At 44.9% G+C, this 18094-nt stretch overlaps 1 protein-coding gene across 1 annotated transcript in view; it reads right to left on the minus strand.

Moving 5' to 3' along the window:
* Nucleotides 1–17802, minus strand: part of LOC116971560 (paladin-like) — a 120664-nt gene extending 102862 nt beyond the window's left edge. Inside the window, exons 1-5 of the mRNA XM_033018794.1 lie at nt 17696–17802; nt 14282–14461; nt 12369–12471; nt 10267–10446; nt 557–721 (exon numbers count right to left, since the gene is read on the minus strand). Coding sequence (XP_032874685.1) covers nt 557–721; nt 10267–10446; nt 12369–12471; nt 14282–14461; nt 17696–17802 — 735 coding nt within the window. The remainder of the gene's footprint in view (nt 1–556; nt 722–10266; nt 10447–12368; nt 12472–14281; nt 14462–17695) is intronic.
* Nucleotides 17803–18094: the final 292 nt, after the last annotated feature.

The following is an 18094-nucleotide window of genomic DNA, read 5'->3' on the forward strand; positions in this document are numbered from 1 at the left end:
TTGATGGAGCAAGTCAAATATTGAGCAATAGATTCTTATGGTATCTATCTGCAGTAGCATTAACAATATTTCAGTTTAGAATCTGGGCTTCTACTTAACACATACATGCAGTATCAGGTTTATTTCTCACTATTGTCATAAGCAAGTAATCAACCCGAGGCTATCTCACTTTAAACATTCAAAACAGTTTCCGTTTATCCCAATTTAATTGAACATTTCTCCAAAAGCAACAAGCACAATATCATCACCCACTGAGTGTTTTTGAGAGATATTTTCTACTATGAGCTAAATGCATAAATACCCAAATTACCCTTGTCAAGCATGCATGGTTTTATAGCTATAACCGTCCTTGAGAAAGATTTTTAATGAATAATTGAGCTTGTCAAGGATACTTAAACACTATCTACCATTTTATCAGCATAAGATCTCAGATTCAAATATTAAAATAAATGCACTAGTTCAGTGGAATAACTTCAATGCTCTATCCTTCATTCCTTTTCCCCCAATCCCTTATGAACAGGATGTCAATTTATATTAGTAAATTGGTGTGATATACCTCATTTTTAATAATTAATTCCAGATTTTCCACCTGATCCCTCGAAGTCAGATTATAGAGGTTTTCTTGAAGGTCATTGCGATCACGTGGGGTGTAAGGGATAAAGTCATCATCTTGATGAAGAAAAATGACAGGCTCCTCACGCACATTGAAGTATATGATTTCCTATTAAATTGAGATTGTGGCAAAACACATTATAGATAAATGGTCAGATTTCAAACATGACAGTTCATGAAAAACAAAAAATAACTACAGATGTCATAAATTTTATCAAGTGAAATAGGCATAACCAATCATTTCATGGGTAAAGATAGAATTCTGCAGCACAGAAACCATCAAGTACCCATTTCTATATTAATCTTACATTGATCCCTTATGCTCCTTGCACACTTCTGTCAGCTTCTCCCGTTTGCTGCCAACACCTACTCAGAGAGTTGTAGATGTAGCCCTGTCCATTGCGCAGACCAAACTTCCAACCATTGACTCCAAATACACTTCATATTGCATCAGAAAAGCAGCCAACATAATCAAAAATTTGACCCACTCTGGTCATTCCTTCTTCTCCCTGCTCCCCTCTGGCAGAATGTACAAAAGCTTGGATGCCTGCACGACAAGACTCATGAACATCTTCTTCGCTTCTGTTGTCAAGTTTCTGAACGGTCTTCCCACAAGCTCTGTCCAATTCACCTCTACCCCATTGTGGACATTGGATTTTATCTATGATACTGATGTGCTACAATGCTGAGAACTATATTCTACACTCTGTATTTTCCCCTTTACTCTATTTATTGTACTCTAGTTTGACTTAATTTGTACTTATGTATGGTATATCTGATCTGGTTGGATGGCATAGACAATACAAAGCTTTTCACTGTACCTCAGTACATGTGACTGTAATAAACTTAAAGCTAAACCTAAATATAGGGTGTTAATCTACCAATGTGGGAGTAAGCCAGAGCACCTAAGGAAACCCCTGTGATCACAGGGGGATGTAGAAACTCTACATAGAAGGTACTGAAAGTCAGGATCAAACGCAGGTCATTGGAGCTGTAGGACAGCAGCTCTAGCAGCCAATCACTGTGTCAACATGACACCCACATTTATTCACAGACTATTACAGCATAGAATGAGGCCACTCATCCTATCATGTCATACTAGTGGCTTGAAAGAGTTGTTCGTCTAATCTCTCACTCCCCACCTCTTTCTCTTAGCCCTGCATTTTGTACCTGTTTCATAATCAAAGTTATCATCGTATCTTTTACCACCACTCTTTCCAGATCAGTGCAAGTTACAACCATCAGAATTAGGAACAGCAATAAGTGACTTGGTCCCTTGAGCCTGTTAATGTGATCATGACTACATTTGAAAAAGCCTCTCCATCTCTTCTTTGCTCTTTTAGAACATAAAACATAGAAAAGTACAGCACAAGAACAGACCCTTCGGCCCACATTGTTTATGCCGAACACGATGTCTGATCCCTGCTGCCTGCAAATGATCCATATCCCACTATTCCTTACATTTCCATGTGCCCATCCAATATCCTCTTAAATGCCACTATTATATCCGCCTCCTTTGACAATGTGTTCCAGGCCCCCAACATTGTCAATTACCCAGTTTGTCAATAACCTTCTCACCTCATCCTCCGGTTACCAGTTAGTATGTAGTTACTAATGACATTACACTCATGGACTAACTCAGAAAGCAATTTTACCAATAACTAATGACTCTTGCAACAGACACTCTATTGTAAATTCTGTCATTGGAAGAAATTCCCTGGGGAAATAATATTCAAGAATCTGCTCAAAGTTTCTTTGAAAGAATGCAGTATTTCTACTTATTCCACTTAGATATAACCTCTTTTAATCATTCACGCTAATACCTCTGTGCACTTCAATGTCTTATAGTGTTCCCGTGAACTGCATTGAGATGTTTTTCTTTGTTAACAGCTCCATCTAACTGCTAATTGCTGCACTTTACTCCCTGTATTAATCGCCATTGCTCATGGCAGATCTTTTGATCAGGGCGTTACAGTCTGTTGATATAATGTCAAGAATCACAGCATTTTGAGGTATCCGAAAGGAAGTAGCATAATCTGAGCTCTATTCCTGGCATTGTGAGGCCCATGGTCATCACTGAATGCTCACAGCTGCCAATATATTAGCTGAGAACTTAATTCCAGTCATAGTGTCCAGTCATTAATGTTGAACAATTCTTATCATAACTTCTTCCGGATATGGAGTCACATTTCTTGGACCTTTTGGAACTTCATCATTATTAAAGCTAGTTTAGTTTAGTTTATTTTAGTTTAATTTAGAGATACCCTGATGCCCACCAAGTCCGCGCCGTCCAGCAATTCCCACACACTAACACTATCCTACAAACACTAGGGGCAATTTACAAATTTACCAAGCCAATTAGCCTAATAACCAGTACATCTTTGGATTGTGGAAGGAAACCGGAGATCCCATAAAAAATCTGTGCAGGTCAAGGGAGAGCGTACAAACTCCGTACAGACAGCACCCGTAGTCAAGGTTGAAACTGGATCTCTGGTAACTCTGCCACCTTGCCACTGTGCCATCCTTATGTGGCCTGAAATGTTTAAATCCATTCATGGTCATGTCCTTCCACTTTTCTTTGGACTGCATTGGAACCACAACACTCCCCAGCTTCAATATACAGTAATGGTCTTAAGCCAATGCATTAGATTCATCTGTCATAACTCCCTGCTTTCCCTTTCCTTAAAAGTAGCTTTCCAGGCCAGGTTTCTGGTTGTTCCTCCTTGAATCTTTTCCTGAGTGACTATTTTTTGATTAAGAATGAACATAGAGCAGCACAGTAACAGGCCCTTTGGCCTGCAATGTCCGTAACAAACATGATGTCAGGTTAAACTCATCTCCTGTGCCTTCCTATAGGGGGTATGGCTGCCTAGCCTGCAGCTGTCTGTTTTTCATTTCTTTTTTCTTATTTTTAGTTAGTTTAGTGTTTTGTTTTTAAGGAGTTCTAGCTTTTTTATGTGTGGGGAGGGGGGGGGGAAGGGGGAAACTAATTTTCAGGGTCCCTACCTGGTCGGAGATGCAGCTTTTCTCCGGGCTGCACTTTCGACCCGTCCTCGCGGCCTACCAGCGGGCCTGGAGCGGCATTTCCTGAGGGGACCGCCCGGAGCATCGGCATCGGCGGCGGCGGCTGCGGAGCTGCGGGTCCGAGGAGCGAGGGGACCGCCCGGAGCCTCGGCATCGGCGGCGGTGGCACCGGCATCGGCGGCGGCGGCACCGGCATCGGCGGCGGCCGAGCGGAGGGTCTGAGGACGGCGGTGCAGCGCTGGAGCGCCATTGTGGGGCGGGCGGTGCCTTGTCTGGGTCGCCGCGCTGGAACTCCGGTGAGCTGGGACCGGCGTTAAAAACATCGCGGAGCTGCGGGCGGCGGCGCTGAACTTACATCGGGAGCCTGGGATCTTGCGATGAGATCGCCAGTTGAGCTCCATTCGGCGCGGCCTTGTCGGCTCCGGAAGCCACGGTCTTGAGTAGGGAGGCGGCCGTTCCAGGGTTCCCATGCCGCTGAGAGGACTCTCCCGACGCCGGAACATCATCACCCGGCGAGGACGGCCTGGAACATCGGGCCTCCGTAGAGGCAACCGTGGAGGCCTCAATAGGCCCGACTATGGGTGGACATTGGGGATGGGACTGGACTCTGTGCCTTCCCCCATAATGGGAACCATTGTGGGGGGATGTTTTTATGTTAAAGCTATTTATTATTGTTATGTTTGTATTCTTTTTTATGTGCTGCATTGGCAAAAAGAATTTCACTACATCTAGGTGTATGTGACAATAAATCAACCTTTGAACCTTTGAACCTTTGAACCTTCACGTGACCCTTATGCCTCCATTTTCTGCATCTCCATGTATCCAACTAAAGCATCTTAAATGCCATCACCTGCCTCCACTACCACCCCGGCAGCATGTTTCAGTGATCCACCATTCTCTGATCCACCACAAAAAAAAGGATGCCCGTGATATCCTCTCAATTAAAAATAAATGTTGTTGTATCTCCTCCTTCTGACCAATCATATTTATCTTCTTCCAATTTCTGAAATATACCTGCCATATAATTAGTTAATTCGCAATGTTCAAGGAGTCGATTCATGCTGAAGATTGTATTTGACTGAAGGAGTTCTTCAGGGATCTGTGCTGGGACCTCTGCTCTTTGTGATATCTATATTACTAAAAGTCTGATTTTGACCACTTCCTGTTGTTCTGTATATTGATTTTAGAAAAAACCCTGCCACTTACAACTGTGATTTATGGCCATCTTACTCAGATTCCCCTTCCGCTGTGCAGGACAAAAGGATTTTTCCCATCGATGAAAAATAAAATAATTATTAGTGTTTAAAAAATGTTGAGATTCGCTCTCCTGAAGGCCACGCCACTTCCGGAGGGACCATAAAACCCGGAAGTGTTGAGTGCCTCAGTCAGTCTCTGCAAGATGGGGGAGCGAGAAGGTCACATCTCTCAGTCTGAACTGTGAATAACACTGAACACATTTCTACTAAACTGTGAGTGTGGGTTTAGTGACCTTGAGTGCCCTTAATGTGGTTTGAAAATGAAAATGTGGTTTGTTTGAAATAAAGCACAGTAAATGGTTGTTGGTGGTGGTTGGTTTGAAATAAAGCACAGGATTAAAAGTCTAAACTTGAAAACTTCCTGTTTGCACTGTATATTGATTTTAGATAAAACGCTACCACTTACGGCTGTGATTTAATTAAAAGTGTCATTAGTGTTTAAAAAATGTTGAGAATCTCTCTCATGTCAATCAAGCCATGAAGGCAACGCCCCTTCCGGTGGGAGGGGGGAGGGATTATAAAACCCGTAAGTGTGGGTGTGGCTCAGTCTCTGCAAGATGGGGGAGGGAGAGGTCTGAGCTGTGATTCAACTGAACACACTGAATGTCTACTGAACTGTGAGTGTGGTGTTGTGTGGTGTTTTGTGTGGTTTTATATGGTTTTATGGTCGTTTCACCCTGCTTGAAATGGTATGAAACTGCATTTGAATTTGGTGCTTGCACCCTGCATGAAATGGTATGAAACTGCACTTGAATTTGGTTGTCTTGCACCCTGCTTGAAATGGTATGAAACTGCACTTGAATTTGGTGGCCTTGCACCCTGCTTGAAATGGCATGAAACTGCACTTGAATTTGGTGGCCATGCATTCTGCTTGGTAGCATGAAACTGCACTAGAATTTGGTGGCCTTGCACCCTGCTTGAAGTGGCATGAAACGGCACTTGAGTTTGGTGGCCTTGCACCCTGCTTGAAGTGGCATGAAACTGCACTTGAGTTTGGTGGCCTTGCACCCTGCTTGAAGTGGTATGAAACTGCACTTGAATTTGGTGGCCTTGCACCCTGCTTAAAGTGGTATGAAACTGCACTTATATTTGGTGGCCTTGCATTCTGCTTGAAGTGGTATGAAAATGCACGAATTTGGTGGCCTTGCACCCTGCCTGAAGTGGTCGGAAACTGCACTTGAATTTGGTGGCCTTGCACTCTGCTTGTAGTGGTATGAAACTGCACTTGAATTTGGTGGTACACAAAAAAGCTGGAGAAACTCAGCGGGTGCAGCAGCATCTATGGAGCGAAGGAAATAGGCAACGTTTCGGGCCGAAACCCTTTGGTGGCCTTGTACCCTGTTTGAAATGGCATGAAACTGCACTTGCATTTGGTGGCCTTGCACCCGGCTTGAAATGGGAGGAAACTGCACTTGAGTTTGATGAAATGGCATGAAACTGCACTTGCATTTGGTGGCCTTGCACCCGGCTTGAAATGGGAGGAAACTGCATTTGAATTTGGTGGCCTTGGGAGCTCGCGGGTCCCCGGTGGGAGACTGCTTTGCGGGGCACCGGCAACGGCGACTTCTCCCGCTTGAATTGCGGGGTTGAAAGTGACCTGGAGCGGGGCCTTACATCGCCCGGCGCGGCTTTAAATGGCCGCGGACTCGCTAGCGCCCGCCGGGGGCTCCAACATCAAGACCCGGGGCAGGGCCTTACATCGCCCGATGCGGCTTTAAATGGCCGCGGACCTGCTAGCGCCCGCTGGAGGCTTTGACTTTGACTTCGGGAGAGGAATGGAGAGCAGGGGAGAGACAAGACTTTGCCTTCCATCACAGTGAGGAGGAGATTCACTGTGATGGATGTTTGTGTAAATTCTGTTGGTGTGTGTCTTGGTTCTTTTCTTGTATGGCTGCAGAAACCAAATGTCGTTTGAACTTCATGTGAGGTTCAAATGACAAATAAACGGTATTGTATTGTATTGAACCCTGCTTGAAATGGAATTTCAAGGAATAGCCGTGAGTCAACTGTCAGCCCACTAGCCGTGAGTGAGCTGCCAGCACATCAGGCTTGATTGACTGAGCTGCCACCCCAAGAATTGTCGGCCCACAATGTCCATGCTAGCCCTCTGGAAACCAGTCCCTTCAGCCCACAACACCCATACTAGCACTCCAGAAAGCCCCCCCCCCCTCCACTGGCCACCAATATTGGAATTGGTGGCGAGGTGGAATATTGCGTTGGGGGACCAGCCCTCCTGTGTGAACATGGGACCGAACGGGTCCCACTTAGTCTAGTACTGTATATAAATGACTTGGCCATAAATGCAGATGGGTTGGTTAGTAAGTTTGCAGATGACAACAAGATTACTGGGGGTTGCGGACTAAAGCATAGAAAAATAGGTGCAGCAGTAGGCCAGTCGGCCCTTCAAGCTAGCACCGCCATTTAATATGATCATGGCTGATCATCTAAAATCAGTACCCCATTCCTGCTTTTTCTGTGTTAAATCTGTGAGGAAAGCTGTCAAAGTACACAGCGGGATATAGATCAGCAGCAGAAATTTTGCAGAGAAACATCAAATGGAGTTTAATCCGAGCAAGTGTGAAGTGTTCCACTTGGGGAGGTCAAATTTAAGGGGAAAATAGACTTTATGCATGACCCTCAATGACATTGATATACAGAGGGATATTGGGGTCCATATCCATAACATTCTGAAATTGGCAACACAAATGGATAGCGTGGTGAAGAAGGCATGTGGTATGCTTGCCTTCATTGGTCAGGGCATTCTTCTTCTTGCGAATGAAACATAAACCAAAGGAATAGTTAGATCTCAAGCCGGGTATTGAGCAGCCAGGTTGTTGTCTCTGCGTCAATGTTTGCCAGGCCCTGAGCCCCTTTTGGTGGGTGGTAGATCGGGCACCCAGAGGTGGCATGGTTGGCTGTCTGTTGTTCTGCTCCGCATTCACAGGCTGGGCTTTGGGCATTGGGTATAAGACTCAGGATATCATGATGCAGCTTTATAGGACATTGGTTAGGTCATATTTGAAATATTACATGCAGATTTGGTTTCCCCATAATAGGAAAAATGTGGACACTTTGGAAAAGGTGCAGAGGAGGTTTACCAGAATGTGGCTTTGATTTGGGGGTATTAGCTACAGGGTAGACAGTCAGAACCTTTTTCCAAGGATGGAAAAATCAAATACTAGAGGGAATAGCTTTAAGGTGAGAGCTTAACGGAGATGTGTGGGGCAACTTTGTTATACAGAGGGTGGTGAGTGCATGGAACGTGTTGTCGGGGTTGGTGGATGAAGCAGACATGATCTTTTGTTTAGGTATATGGATACGCATGGTAGGGAGGAATATGGATTAGGTAGAATAAGAAATGGTCTTGACATCATGTTTGGCACCGACATTATGAAGTGTGATGAAATGTTTTGAAAAACTGGTCCGGGGTCATATCACATCACTCCTGCCCCGAAGCTTTGACCCCCACCAGTTTGCGTACAGAGCGAATAGATCTACAGAGAATGCTGTAGCCACAGCCCTTCATGCTGCACTGTCCCACCTGGAGCAGCGGGGGAGCTACGTGCGGATGCTCTTTGTGGACTACAGCTCTGCTTTTAATACCATCCTTCCCCACAAACTGGTGGACAAACTGGGGGACTTGGGACTTCCACACTCCACCTGCATGTGGATAAATAGCTTCCTGTCGGGTCGCAGCCAGAGAGTCAGAGTGGGCCATCACACATCAACGGCCCTCAGCCTCAGTACCGGCTCTCCACAGGGCTGCGTACTGAGCCCCCTGCTCTACACCATCTACACATATGACTGCACCCCCGCCCACCACAGCAACACCATTGTCAAATTTGCGGATGACACTACGGTGGTGGGACTCATCTCCGGGGGGGACGAGTACGCCTACCGGGATGAGGCGGAACAGCTGACAGTGTGGTGTGGAGAAAATAACCTGCTCCTCAACACCTTAAAGACAAAGGAAATAATAATAGACTTCAGGAAGAATAAAACGGACATGGTACCATTAATTATCAGAGGGGACTGTGTGGAGAAGGTGGCGGATTTCCGCTTCCTGGGAATCCATATTGAGGAGGACCTGACGTGGAGCGTGAACACCTCTGCGCTGCTGAAAAAGGTCCAGCAGAGACTGCACTTCCTGAGGGTGCTCAGGAAGAATAACATCAATCAGAGACTGCTGTTGTCCTTTTATCGGTGCTCCATTGAGAGCATCCTAACATACTGTGTATGTGTATGCACAGCGGCTCAGAGGAAAGCGCTCCAGAGGGCCATTGACAACGCCCAGAGGATTGTCGGCTGCCCTCTCCTTACCTTGGAGGACTTACACAGTTCCCGCTGCATCAAAAAATCCCAGAGTATTATAAAGGACATTTCCCACCCCGGACACTCCCTGTTTGAACTGTTGCCGTCAGGCAGACGGTACAGGTCTACAAGGACAAGGACAAACAGACTTAAAAACAGTTTTTACCCCACTGCTATAAAGGCACTAAATGTAGCCGCCAAGGAACGCAGGGGCGATACATACTAAGGGACTGTGGTACACTGTGAAATCGACAGAAGGATGTAGGGTTGGGTGTTTACGCGTGCTATTTTCATGATATTTATTTTAGTTGTTTATCTTTTTTAATATTTTACCTTGTATGTATCGTTAGCTTTTAGAAATGTTTGAATGGTGCACTGACTGGCTGACATTTTTAAATTTTGTTGTACATGGTTCATGTTACAATGACAATAAAGAAACTATTCTATTCTATTCTATTATGAACTGAAGAGCCCGTTCTTGTGCTGTACTCTGATGTGTTCTGTGTAAAGGTTCTCGTGAACATCTTCAGCTTTTACCAGCACCTGATGAAATGGAGAGATGTAGCAGATTAAAATCAATTAAGGCACATGTTGAGACAAGTGATGGAATCTCTGGGCAAGAAAGAGATACTGTAGCACTCAGACTTCAGTTTGGTAGCTGGACTCGCTGCTACATGAGGCAGACATGAGAAGGTTGTCAGCATTGCTAACTACCTGCTAGAAATTCCACCACAGCTAACCTGTTGCAGCCATGCACTTCCAAAGGCTGGCAACATACCAAACTCCTCAACATGCAGCATAGTGGAGTAGCTGGTAGAGCTGCTGCCTTACAGCACCAGAGACCCAGTTACCCTAATGTGCAGGGAGTGGAAGTGGAAGTGGGATAACATAGATCTAATGTGAATGGGTTAGATTCACATCTCGATGGTCGGCGTGGACTCGGTGGACGGAAGGTCATGTTTTGATGTTGTATCTCTAAATTAAACTAAGCATGTATGATATTGTTTCCTTTTATCTACTGCAAGAGTGTGAATCATTAATCAGCACCAAACACATTTCTCACCTGATTTCCTTCCTCCTTTAGTTTTTGTAATACCATGTGAAAGCCATTCATTGTTGCTTGCCCCATGCCATATACTGGGTAGCCAAGTTGAATCTGTCGAAAATTTGGTGCTCCATAATTATTCATGGTGAGAAGGTTGTCCACTTTGTCACTGAGATCATTAATCATAAAGTATTTCCCCTGAAGGAATGTAGAATGAAATATTGTAACAGTAGATATCACTCACGGAATTGTTCACAGTCAAATTAATGTCTACAACATGAAAGGATTGTTTGATAAATTAATTAAAGGAACAAAAGGAATTGGTTGAGCTTATGAATTTCCAATTATGCATTCAATTAGCTCAATGGGAAATAAACCATATTATTTATTTGTGGACATTTGGTATTCTCCACAAATTCGCAGACAATGCCATCATTGTGGGCCGGATATCATATAATGATGAGACGGAGTAGAGGAAGGAGATTGAGAACCTCGTAACCTGGTGTCGAGACAACAACCTTTCTCTCAATGTCAGCAAGACAAAGGAGATAGTGATCCACTTCAGGAAGCGAAGCGGTACACACAGCCCAGTTTGTATTGACTGTGCCGAAATAGAAATGGTTGAAAGCTTCTAATTTCTAGGAGTAAATATCACCTGTAACTTGTCCTGGTCCACCCATATTGAAGCAATGGCCAAGAAAGCACACCAATGCCTCTACTTCCTTCAAAGGTTTAGGAAGTTCGACATGTCCCCAACAACTCTCACAAACTTCTACAAATGTGCTGTGGAAAGCATTTTATCAGGATGTATTGCAGCATGGTTTGGAATTATTGCCATCCAAGACCGTAAGAAATTGCAGAGAATTGTGGAATTGTCAAGGACGAGTCTCACCCCGGCCACACCTTAGAAGCGTGGAAATGGGCTAGTTTCTTCCCACTGTTATTGGGTAACTGAATCATCCTGAGCAGTCCTGAGCTACTTTCTACCTCATTGGAGACCCTTGGACTGTCTTTAATCGGACTTGACTGGACTTTATCTTGCACTAACGCCATTCCCTTAGTATGCAGATGTATACTATGGATGGCTTGATAGTAATCATGTATTGTCTTTCCGCTGACTGGTTATCACGCAATGAAAGCTTTTAACAGTACCTCAGTACACGTGACAATAAACTAGACTTAGCTAAAAGTTGCATTTCCATTGATGTCACTGAGTCAAAGATACAGCTTAATAACAGGTCTTAATAACACTGGGACTGTGCTGACCATCATCCACCCATTTAAACCAATCCTATATTCATCCCATTTTTCTCCCTATATTCTCATCAACAACCAGATTCTAACATAAACCTAAACAGCAGAGATAATTTACAGCAGCCAATTAACCTACAAACCCACATGCTTGGGATGTGGGAGGAAGCCCATGCAGTCACAGGGGGAACATGCAACCTCCACGTACCCGATGTCTGGATTGAACCCAAGAGTCTAGTGCATGGAGGCAGTGGCTCTGCGAGCTCTGCCACATGCTAACACATTGTGCCTCCTATTCACAATGGCAAAATGGAAAGAACAACATTCCTGGGCGAATGAAAAGATTAGGATTCAAATTTCCTGATGGGCATTAGCCTGATTGCAAAGAAGATGATTTTCACGATGTTTTTACGATATGATGATACAATACGACACAATAGAACTTCATTTATCCCAGGAGGGAAATTAGTCTGCCAACAGTCATAAAACACATGAAACCTGAAATTAAAGTGACGAGTGGGAAGTCCAAGATTGGGGATGTGCAAAGATTGGGGAGGGGGAGGGGGGTGGGGGGGAGGGGAGTCAGTCAGTTTACCCCACAACAGAAGGGGGAGGACCTGTACAGTTTGACAGCTACAGGGAAAAGGTATCTCCTCTGGCGTTCTGTGCTGCATCTTGGTGGAACCAGTCTGTTGTTAAGAGTTTTCCAAATAAATGTTTTGGCTTCTGTTTATGGAAATGTTTGCACAATTGTTTTCAGAGCTATTATATGGAGCTTCAAACACATCATGGTGCTTTTTGGAAATTATGATACATATTAATAACTAAACCTTATGTGGAAACAAGTTTCAGAAAAGGAAATTACTTACCTGCACAAGGTAATGCTCGGGTAAACTGTCATTCATGCTGCCAATGACGTAGTGGGCCTTAAGAAAGTTATCGTGAACTTGAAATTCTTCCTTCAGATTGTGCCTTAGAATCAAGCAATAAACATGAGAATTCAGCAGCAGGAATTAGGCCCAGCCAGAAGAGTTTGATACCAGGTCAGCGATTGACAAGAAGCAGCCAATGCCCTCAGCTGGTTGTGCAGCTGAAGGCCTCCAGAACTGCACCAATATCTTTACTTTCTCCTGTGTCTTCCAGAGCCACCCTATGCCAGGGGGAGTCCCCAAGTGTTGCTGGAGACTTTGTGCGCAAAAATAATAAGTTGCACCATAACAGAATAGTAACAACCTTATCATTGAATTAATTCATTTGGGTTCAAGTTGCACTTCAATGATTCAATGAATCAATGATACTTTATGGTCACATGTGCCAAGTGAGTGAATTTTTTTTTGCATTCAATCGAGTAAAATCATACAGCAGACTTCACCTAGGCTGTAAACGAAGAGTTGCCATGTTTCTGGTGCCAACAAAGTTTCAGAAGTTTTATCGTCTCGTAGCAGCGAATCAGGCCGGCCGCTGCTGGGTGCCTCTTCGGTCTCGGCCGCCCCCCCCCCCACTGAATCCTTCTTTGTTTTCAGCAGCCCTCTACTGAGCCCCTCCTTGTTCTTGGCGGTGCAGCCCGACAGGTCCCTCTTTATTCTCAGTGGCAGGGCCCATCGGGTCCCTCTTAGTTCTCATCAGTACGCCCACTAATTTGCTCTCAGCCCACCTGTCGTTCTGCTCCGTGGCACATCCCGGGAGCCTTACTGTAGCTTTTACTGTAATCTGTGCACACTGTGGAGGCTAAGTCAATGGATATTTTTAAGGCAGAGATACAGTAGATAGATTCTTGATTAGTACGGGTGTCGAGGGTTATGGGGAGAAAGCAGGAGAATGGGGTTAGGAAGAAGAGATAGATCAGCCATGATTGAATGGCGGCGTAGACGATGGGCCGAATGGCCTAATTCTGCTCCAATCACTTTTGACCTTATAACCTTATGATCTATATACAATTATGTTCACTTATACAGTAGTTCTTTGCAATTATGCAACAATTTCTGATCAGTAGGCAATCTTCATAGAACATTTTCCAGACAAAATAAAAGCCTACCTTATGCGAGAATACCTTACATAAATGTCGAAAGCTAACTAAAACAGAACTAGTAACATCAAATTTGTTACTCCCATCCCAGACATTGCCTCCCTTGCTGAATACGTGTTGCTTGCAACATTTTCTGATTAATTCCAAATGCTTGTTCCAGGACACATGAGGGTACTTCTTAATGGACATAATCACAAAATTGTTGCTTTATTAGACCGATGGCTGACTGTGGAGACAAACAAATGGTCAATAGAGCCTTTCTTCATTTGTTTTCTCCTGTATTATTGGGATCATGAGCAGTGAATGCAATGATATTCCAAGAAACATCTGTGCATTCAGATCCATTAAGGGATATTGCCCTACTCTCAATTCATTCGTCTCTGCTGCATCTGCTCCCAAGATGAGGTGTCCAACACGAGGACATCTAAGATGTCTTCAGGGAACGTGGGTTCCCCCTTCTGTCATAAATGAGGCCTTAGCACGTGTCTCTTCTGTACCCTGTAGTTCTGCTCTCGCTCCCCCTTTACTCAAATGCAAAAAGGACAGAGTACCCCAGGTCCTCACCAGCTTTCGCATCTAACACATTATCCTCTGACATTTCCATCACCTCCTAAGGGACCCCACCACTCATCATATCTTCTCATCTCCACCCTTTTCTGCCGTCCGCAGGGACCGCTCCCTCCACATCTCCCTTTTTTTTGGGAGGAAACCGAGCACCCAAAGGAAATCCACGCGGTCACTGATGCTTTTACTCACGTTATCACAACACGTGCCACTTTGTTGGTGACAAAGGATTTGGCCAACCCTGCCGGGGTGTTGATAACCTCAGAGTGACTGACTGCAACAGGTTGTTTGACATCCTTCTCAGGTTGTGCTCGGACAGATGACGCAGATTGCTGGTTGGTACTAGCACTGGTACCCATGGTGTCCTCGTACCTGAACAAAGATATGCTTTAAAAAAAATTCTAAACACCAGTACTTTGGGCTAATAAGTAGTAAATTATTACCAATTTCAATCCAAACTGAGTTAAACCTAATGTCAACCATTTGGAAAGAGTCCACAAGCACCAGGACAAAGTTTTGTGTGTTTGTTTAGTTGTAACCAGGGAATCATTTGCAAAGGTACACAAAATTGCTGGGGAAACTCAGCGGGTGCAGCAGCATCTATGGAGCGAAGGAAATAGGCGACGTTTCGGGCCGAAACCCTTCTTCAGACTGATGGGGGGTGGGGAAAGAAGGAAGGAAAAAGGGGGGAGGAGGAGGAGCCCGAGGGCGGGTGGATGGGAGGGTGGGAGGAGACAGCTAGAGGGTGAAGGAAGGGGAGGAGACAGCATTTGCAAAGGCTGCCTCTCCTGCACCCACCTTAAATATTTGTGTCTCGCCTACTTCTTACTTCTCATCTACATTCTGCAAAAGAGCACATTATTTGATTTATCGCGAATGTTCTTAGTACCTTTTCATTCCTCTAGTTTTATCTCTCCCTAACTCTCAGTCTGAAGAAGGGTCTCGAACTGAAACGTCACCTATTTCTTTTATGCAGAGATGTTGCCTGACCCGCTGAATTACACCAGCATTTTGAGTCTATCATTTGAAACATTATGCCCCTGTCCCACTTAGGGAACCTGAACGGAAACCTCTGGAGGCCTTGCGCCCCACCCAAGGTTTCCATGAGGTTCCTGGAGGTTTTGGTCACTCTCCCTAATGGTCGAAAGTGATCCTGTAGGATCTTTGGTTTTCAGGACCTAGAAGATCCGCCGGAAGGTAAAATGCCCTCTAACTTTATTAAACTTCTTAAAACTGTCTCCACTCCTTCTCCCCCCCCCCCTTCTCTCCCCTTCTCTCTCCCCTTCTCCCCCCTTCTCTCTCCCCTTCTGTCCCATTCTCTCTCTCCTTCTCTGTCCTTCTCTCCCTTTCTTTCCCCATCTCTCCCTCCCTCCCGCGCTCTCTAAAGAACTTACCGTGCTCTGTGGCAGCCGTTTACCTTCCTCTTCATCGCGCCGACAGCGCTCCTCCGCTGTCCCTGGCCCCCACCTTCGCGATGTGTTTGTGTGTGTGTGTGCGGTTGGTAGCAGGTAGCAGTGTGGGTTGGTCAATAGATGCAGCTCACAGTTCGGTCGAGGCTTTCCAGGCAAGTGACCAAAACCTCTGGCGACTCATGGAAACCTTGGGTGGGACACAAGGTCTCCAGAGGTTTCCGTTAAGGTTTCCTAAGTGGGACAGGGGCATAGTTTCTGAAGTGTATGCATCCCAGCTGTACCAGTTCTATCAATTACCAGAGAGTATGTCCGACAGGCAATATCGATTGAGCTGACATTTTCCTATCAGTGTCATAACCTCTGCTCTATTGCCCTCCCATTCTGCTTGCCATATAAAAGGAAGGATGCAGAGGAGATTCACCAGGACGTTACCTGTGACAAGACATTTCTGTTATGAGGAGAGACTGGGTTTGTATACCTTGGAGCGGAACTGATTGAGGTATATAAAATCTTGTCAACCATGGATGCAGTGGATAGTGAGAAATGTTCCCTCATATTAAAGATGTCTAAAACAATGAGGTCAATGAGGTCTAAGATCACCTCACATCCTCCTGTGATTCAAGGAAAAAGGTCCTAGCCTGTTCAACCTCTGCCTATAGCTCAGGGCCTCATGTCCTCGTAGATTTTCACTGCACTCTTTCTAGTTTAACAATATTCTTCCCATAGCAGGGTGACCAAAACTGAACACAATACTCCACATGTGACCTCACCAGTGTCTTGGACAGCTGTAACATTACATCCCAACTTCAAAACTCAAAACCTTGACTGATGATGGTCGATGTGCTGAAAGGCTTCTTGACCACCCCATGTACTTGTGACGCCACTTTCAAGGGACTATTTACCTGCACTCCTCATTCCCTCTGTTCTGCAACACTCCCTCGAGCCCTGCCAATCTCTGTGAAGACCCTGCCCCAGTTTGACGTCCTAAAATGTAACACCTCACACTCATCTCCATTAAACTGCGTTAACCATTCCTTCGCCAACTTGCCCAACTGATCAAGATCCTGCTGTAATCTTTGATAGCCATCTTCACTATCTACAATACCACCCACCTTAGTATCAGCTACTAACTTACTCATCCTGCCTTGTACAAAGAACAAAGAACATAGAACAGTACAACACATGATCATAGACACAAAAAGCTGGAGTAACTCAGCGGGACAGGCAGCATCTCTGGAGAGAAGGAATGGGTGTCCTTCTCTCCAGAGATGCTGCCTGTCCCGCTGAGTTACTCCAGCTTTTTGTGTCTATCTTCGGTTTAAACCAGCATCTGCAGTTCCTTCTTACACAACTAACGACCAGTTCAGTTTAGTTATTATCACGTGTACCGAGGTACAGTGAAAAGCTTTCTGTTGTGTGCTAACCAGTCAGCAGAAAGGTAATGCATGATTACAATCAATCCATTTCCAGTGTATAGATACATGATAATGGAATAACAATTAGTGCAAGGTAAAGCCAGCAAAGTCCAGTCAAGGATTGTCTGAATGACATCAAAAAAGATCAGGGCCTTTGGACCACGAAGTTCGTGGTGTTCATAATGCCTTGTTACACTTATCTCATTGGCCTGTACATGATCAACATCCCTTTATCCCTTCACTTCCAAGTACCCAAGAAAAAGTCTCGTAAATGTCAGTATCATATCTGCCTCCGCCATCATCCCTGGCAATGCGTTCCAGACCCCCACAACTCACCATGCAATGAGTGACGGATATTTCAACCCCAGGAAAAAGGTTCTGACTGTCTACCCTATCTATGCCTCTCATATATTCTATCGTCTCCCCTCAACCTCTGATGTTCTCGAGAAAATAACCCAGGTCTACCCAACCTCTCCTTGAAGCTGAAACCTTCCAATCCAGGCAGAAATCTGGTAAACCTCCTCTGCGTTCTATCCAAAGCCTCTACATCTTTCCCATAATGGGGTGACCAGAACTGCATGCATCCTCATCCAAATTATTGATATAAACCACAAATGGCAAAGGGCCCAGCACTGATCCCTGAGACACACCACCAGTCAAAGGCCTCAGGTTCGAAAAATAACCTTCGATCCTCACCCTCTACTTCCATGAAGCCAATTCTCTATGCAATCGGCTAGCTCTTTGGATCCCATGCAATTTAACCTTTCAGAATAGCTTACCGTGGAACCGTATCAAATGCCATGCTGAAAACTACAGAGACAACGTCTACAGCTCTGTCCTCATCAACGTTTTTGGTCACATCATCAAAAAAGTAATTCAGATTCATGAGACACAATCTCCCACGTATGATACCATGCTGACTATTGTTAATCAGCTCTTGTCTATCTCAATGCATATCTAATCCCTCAGAATACTCTCCAATAACTTGCCTAGAAGCACACTGGTCCATAGTTTCCAGGCTTTGCAGCCCATCGTAAATAGAGGCACATTAGCCACCCATCAGTTTTCCGGCACCTGTCATATTTAATGATGATTCCTATATCTCAGTCAGGGCAGGTGCAGTTTCTTCTTTAGCTTCCCACAGTGTCCTCAGATATATCTGAGGTCAGGCCCAGGAG

Source organism: Amblyraja radiata, chromosome 3 (assembly GCF_010909765.2).
Source record: "Amblyraja radiata isolate CabotCenter1 chromosome 3, sAmbRad1.1.pri, whole genome shotgun sequence".
NCBI lineage: Eukaryota > Metazoa > Chordata > Chondrichthyes > Rajiformes > Rajidae > Amblyraja > Amblyraja radiata.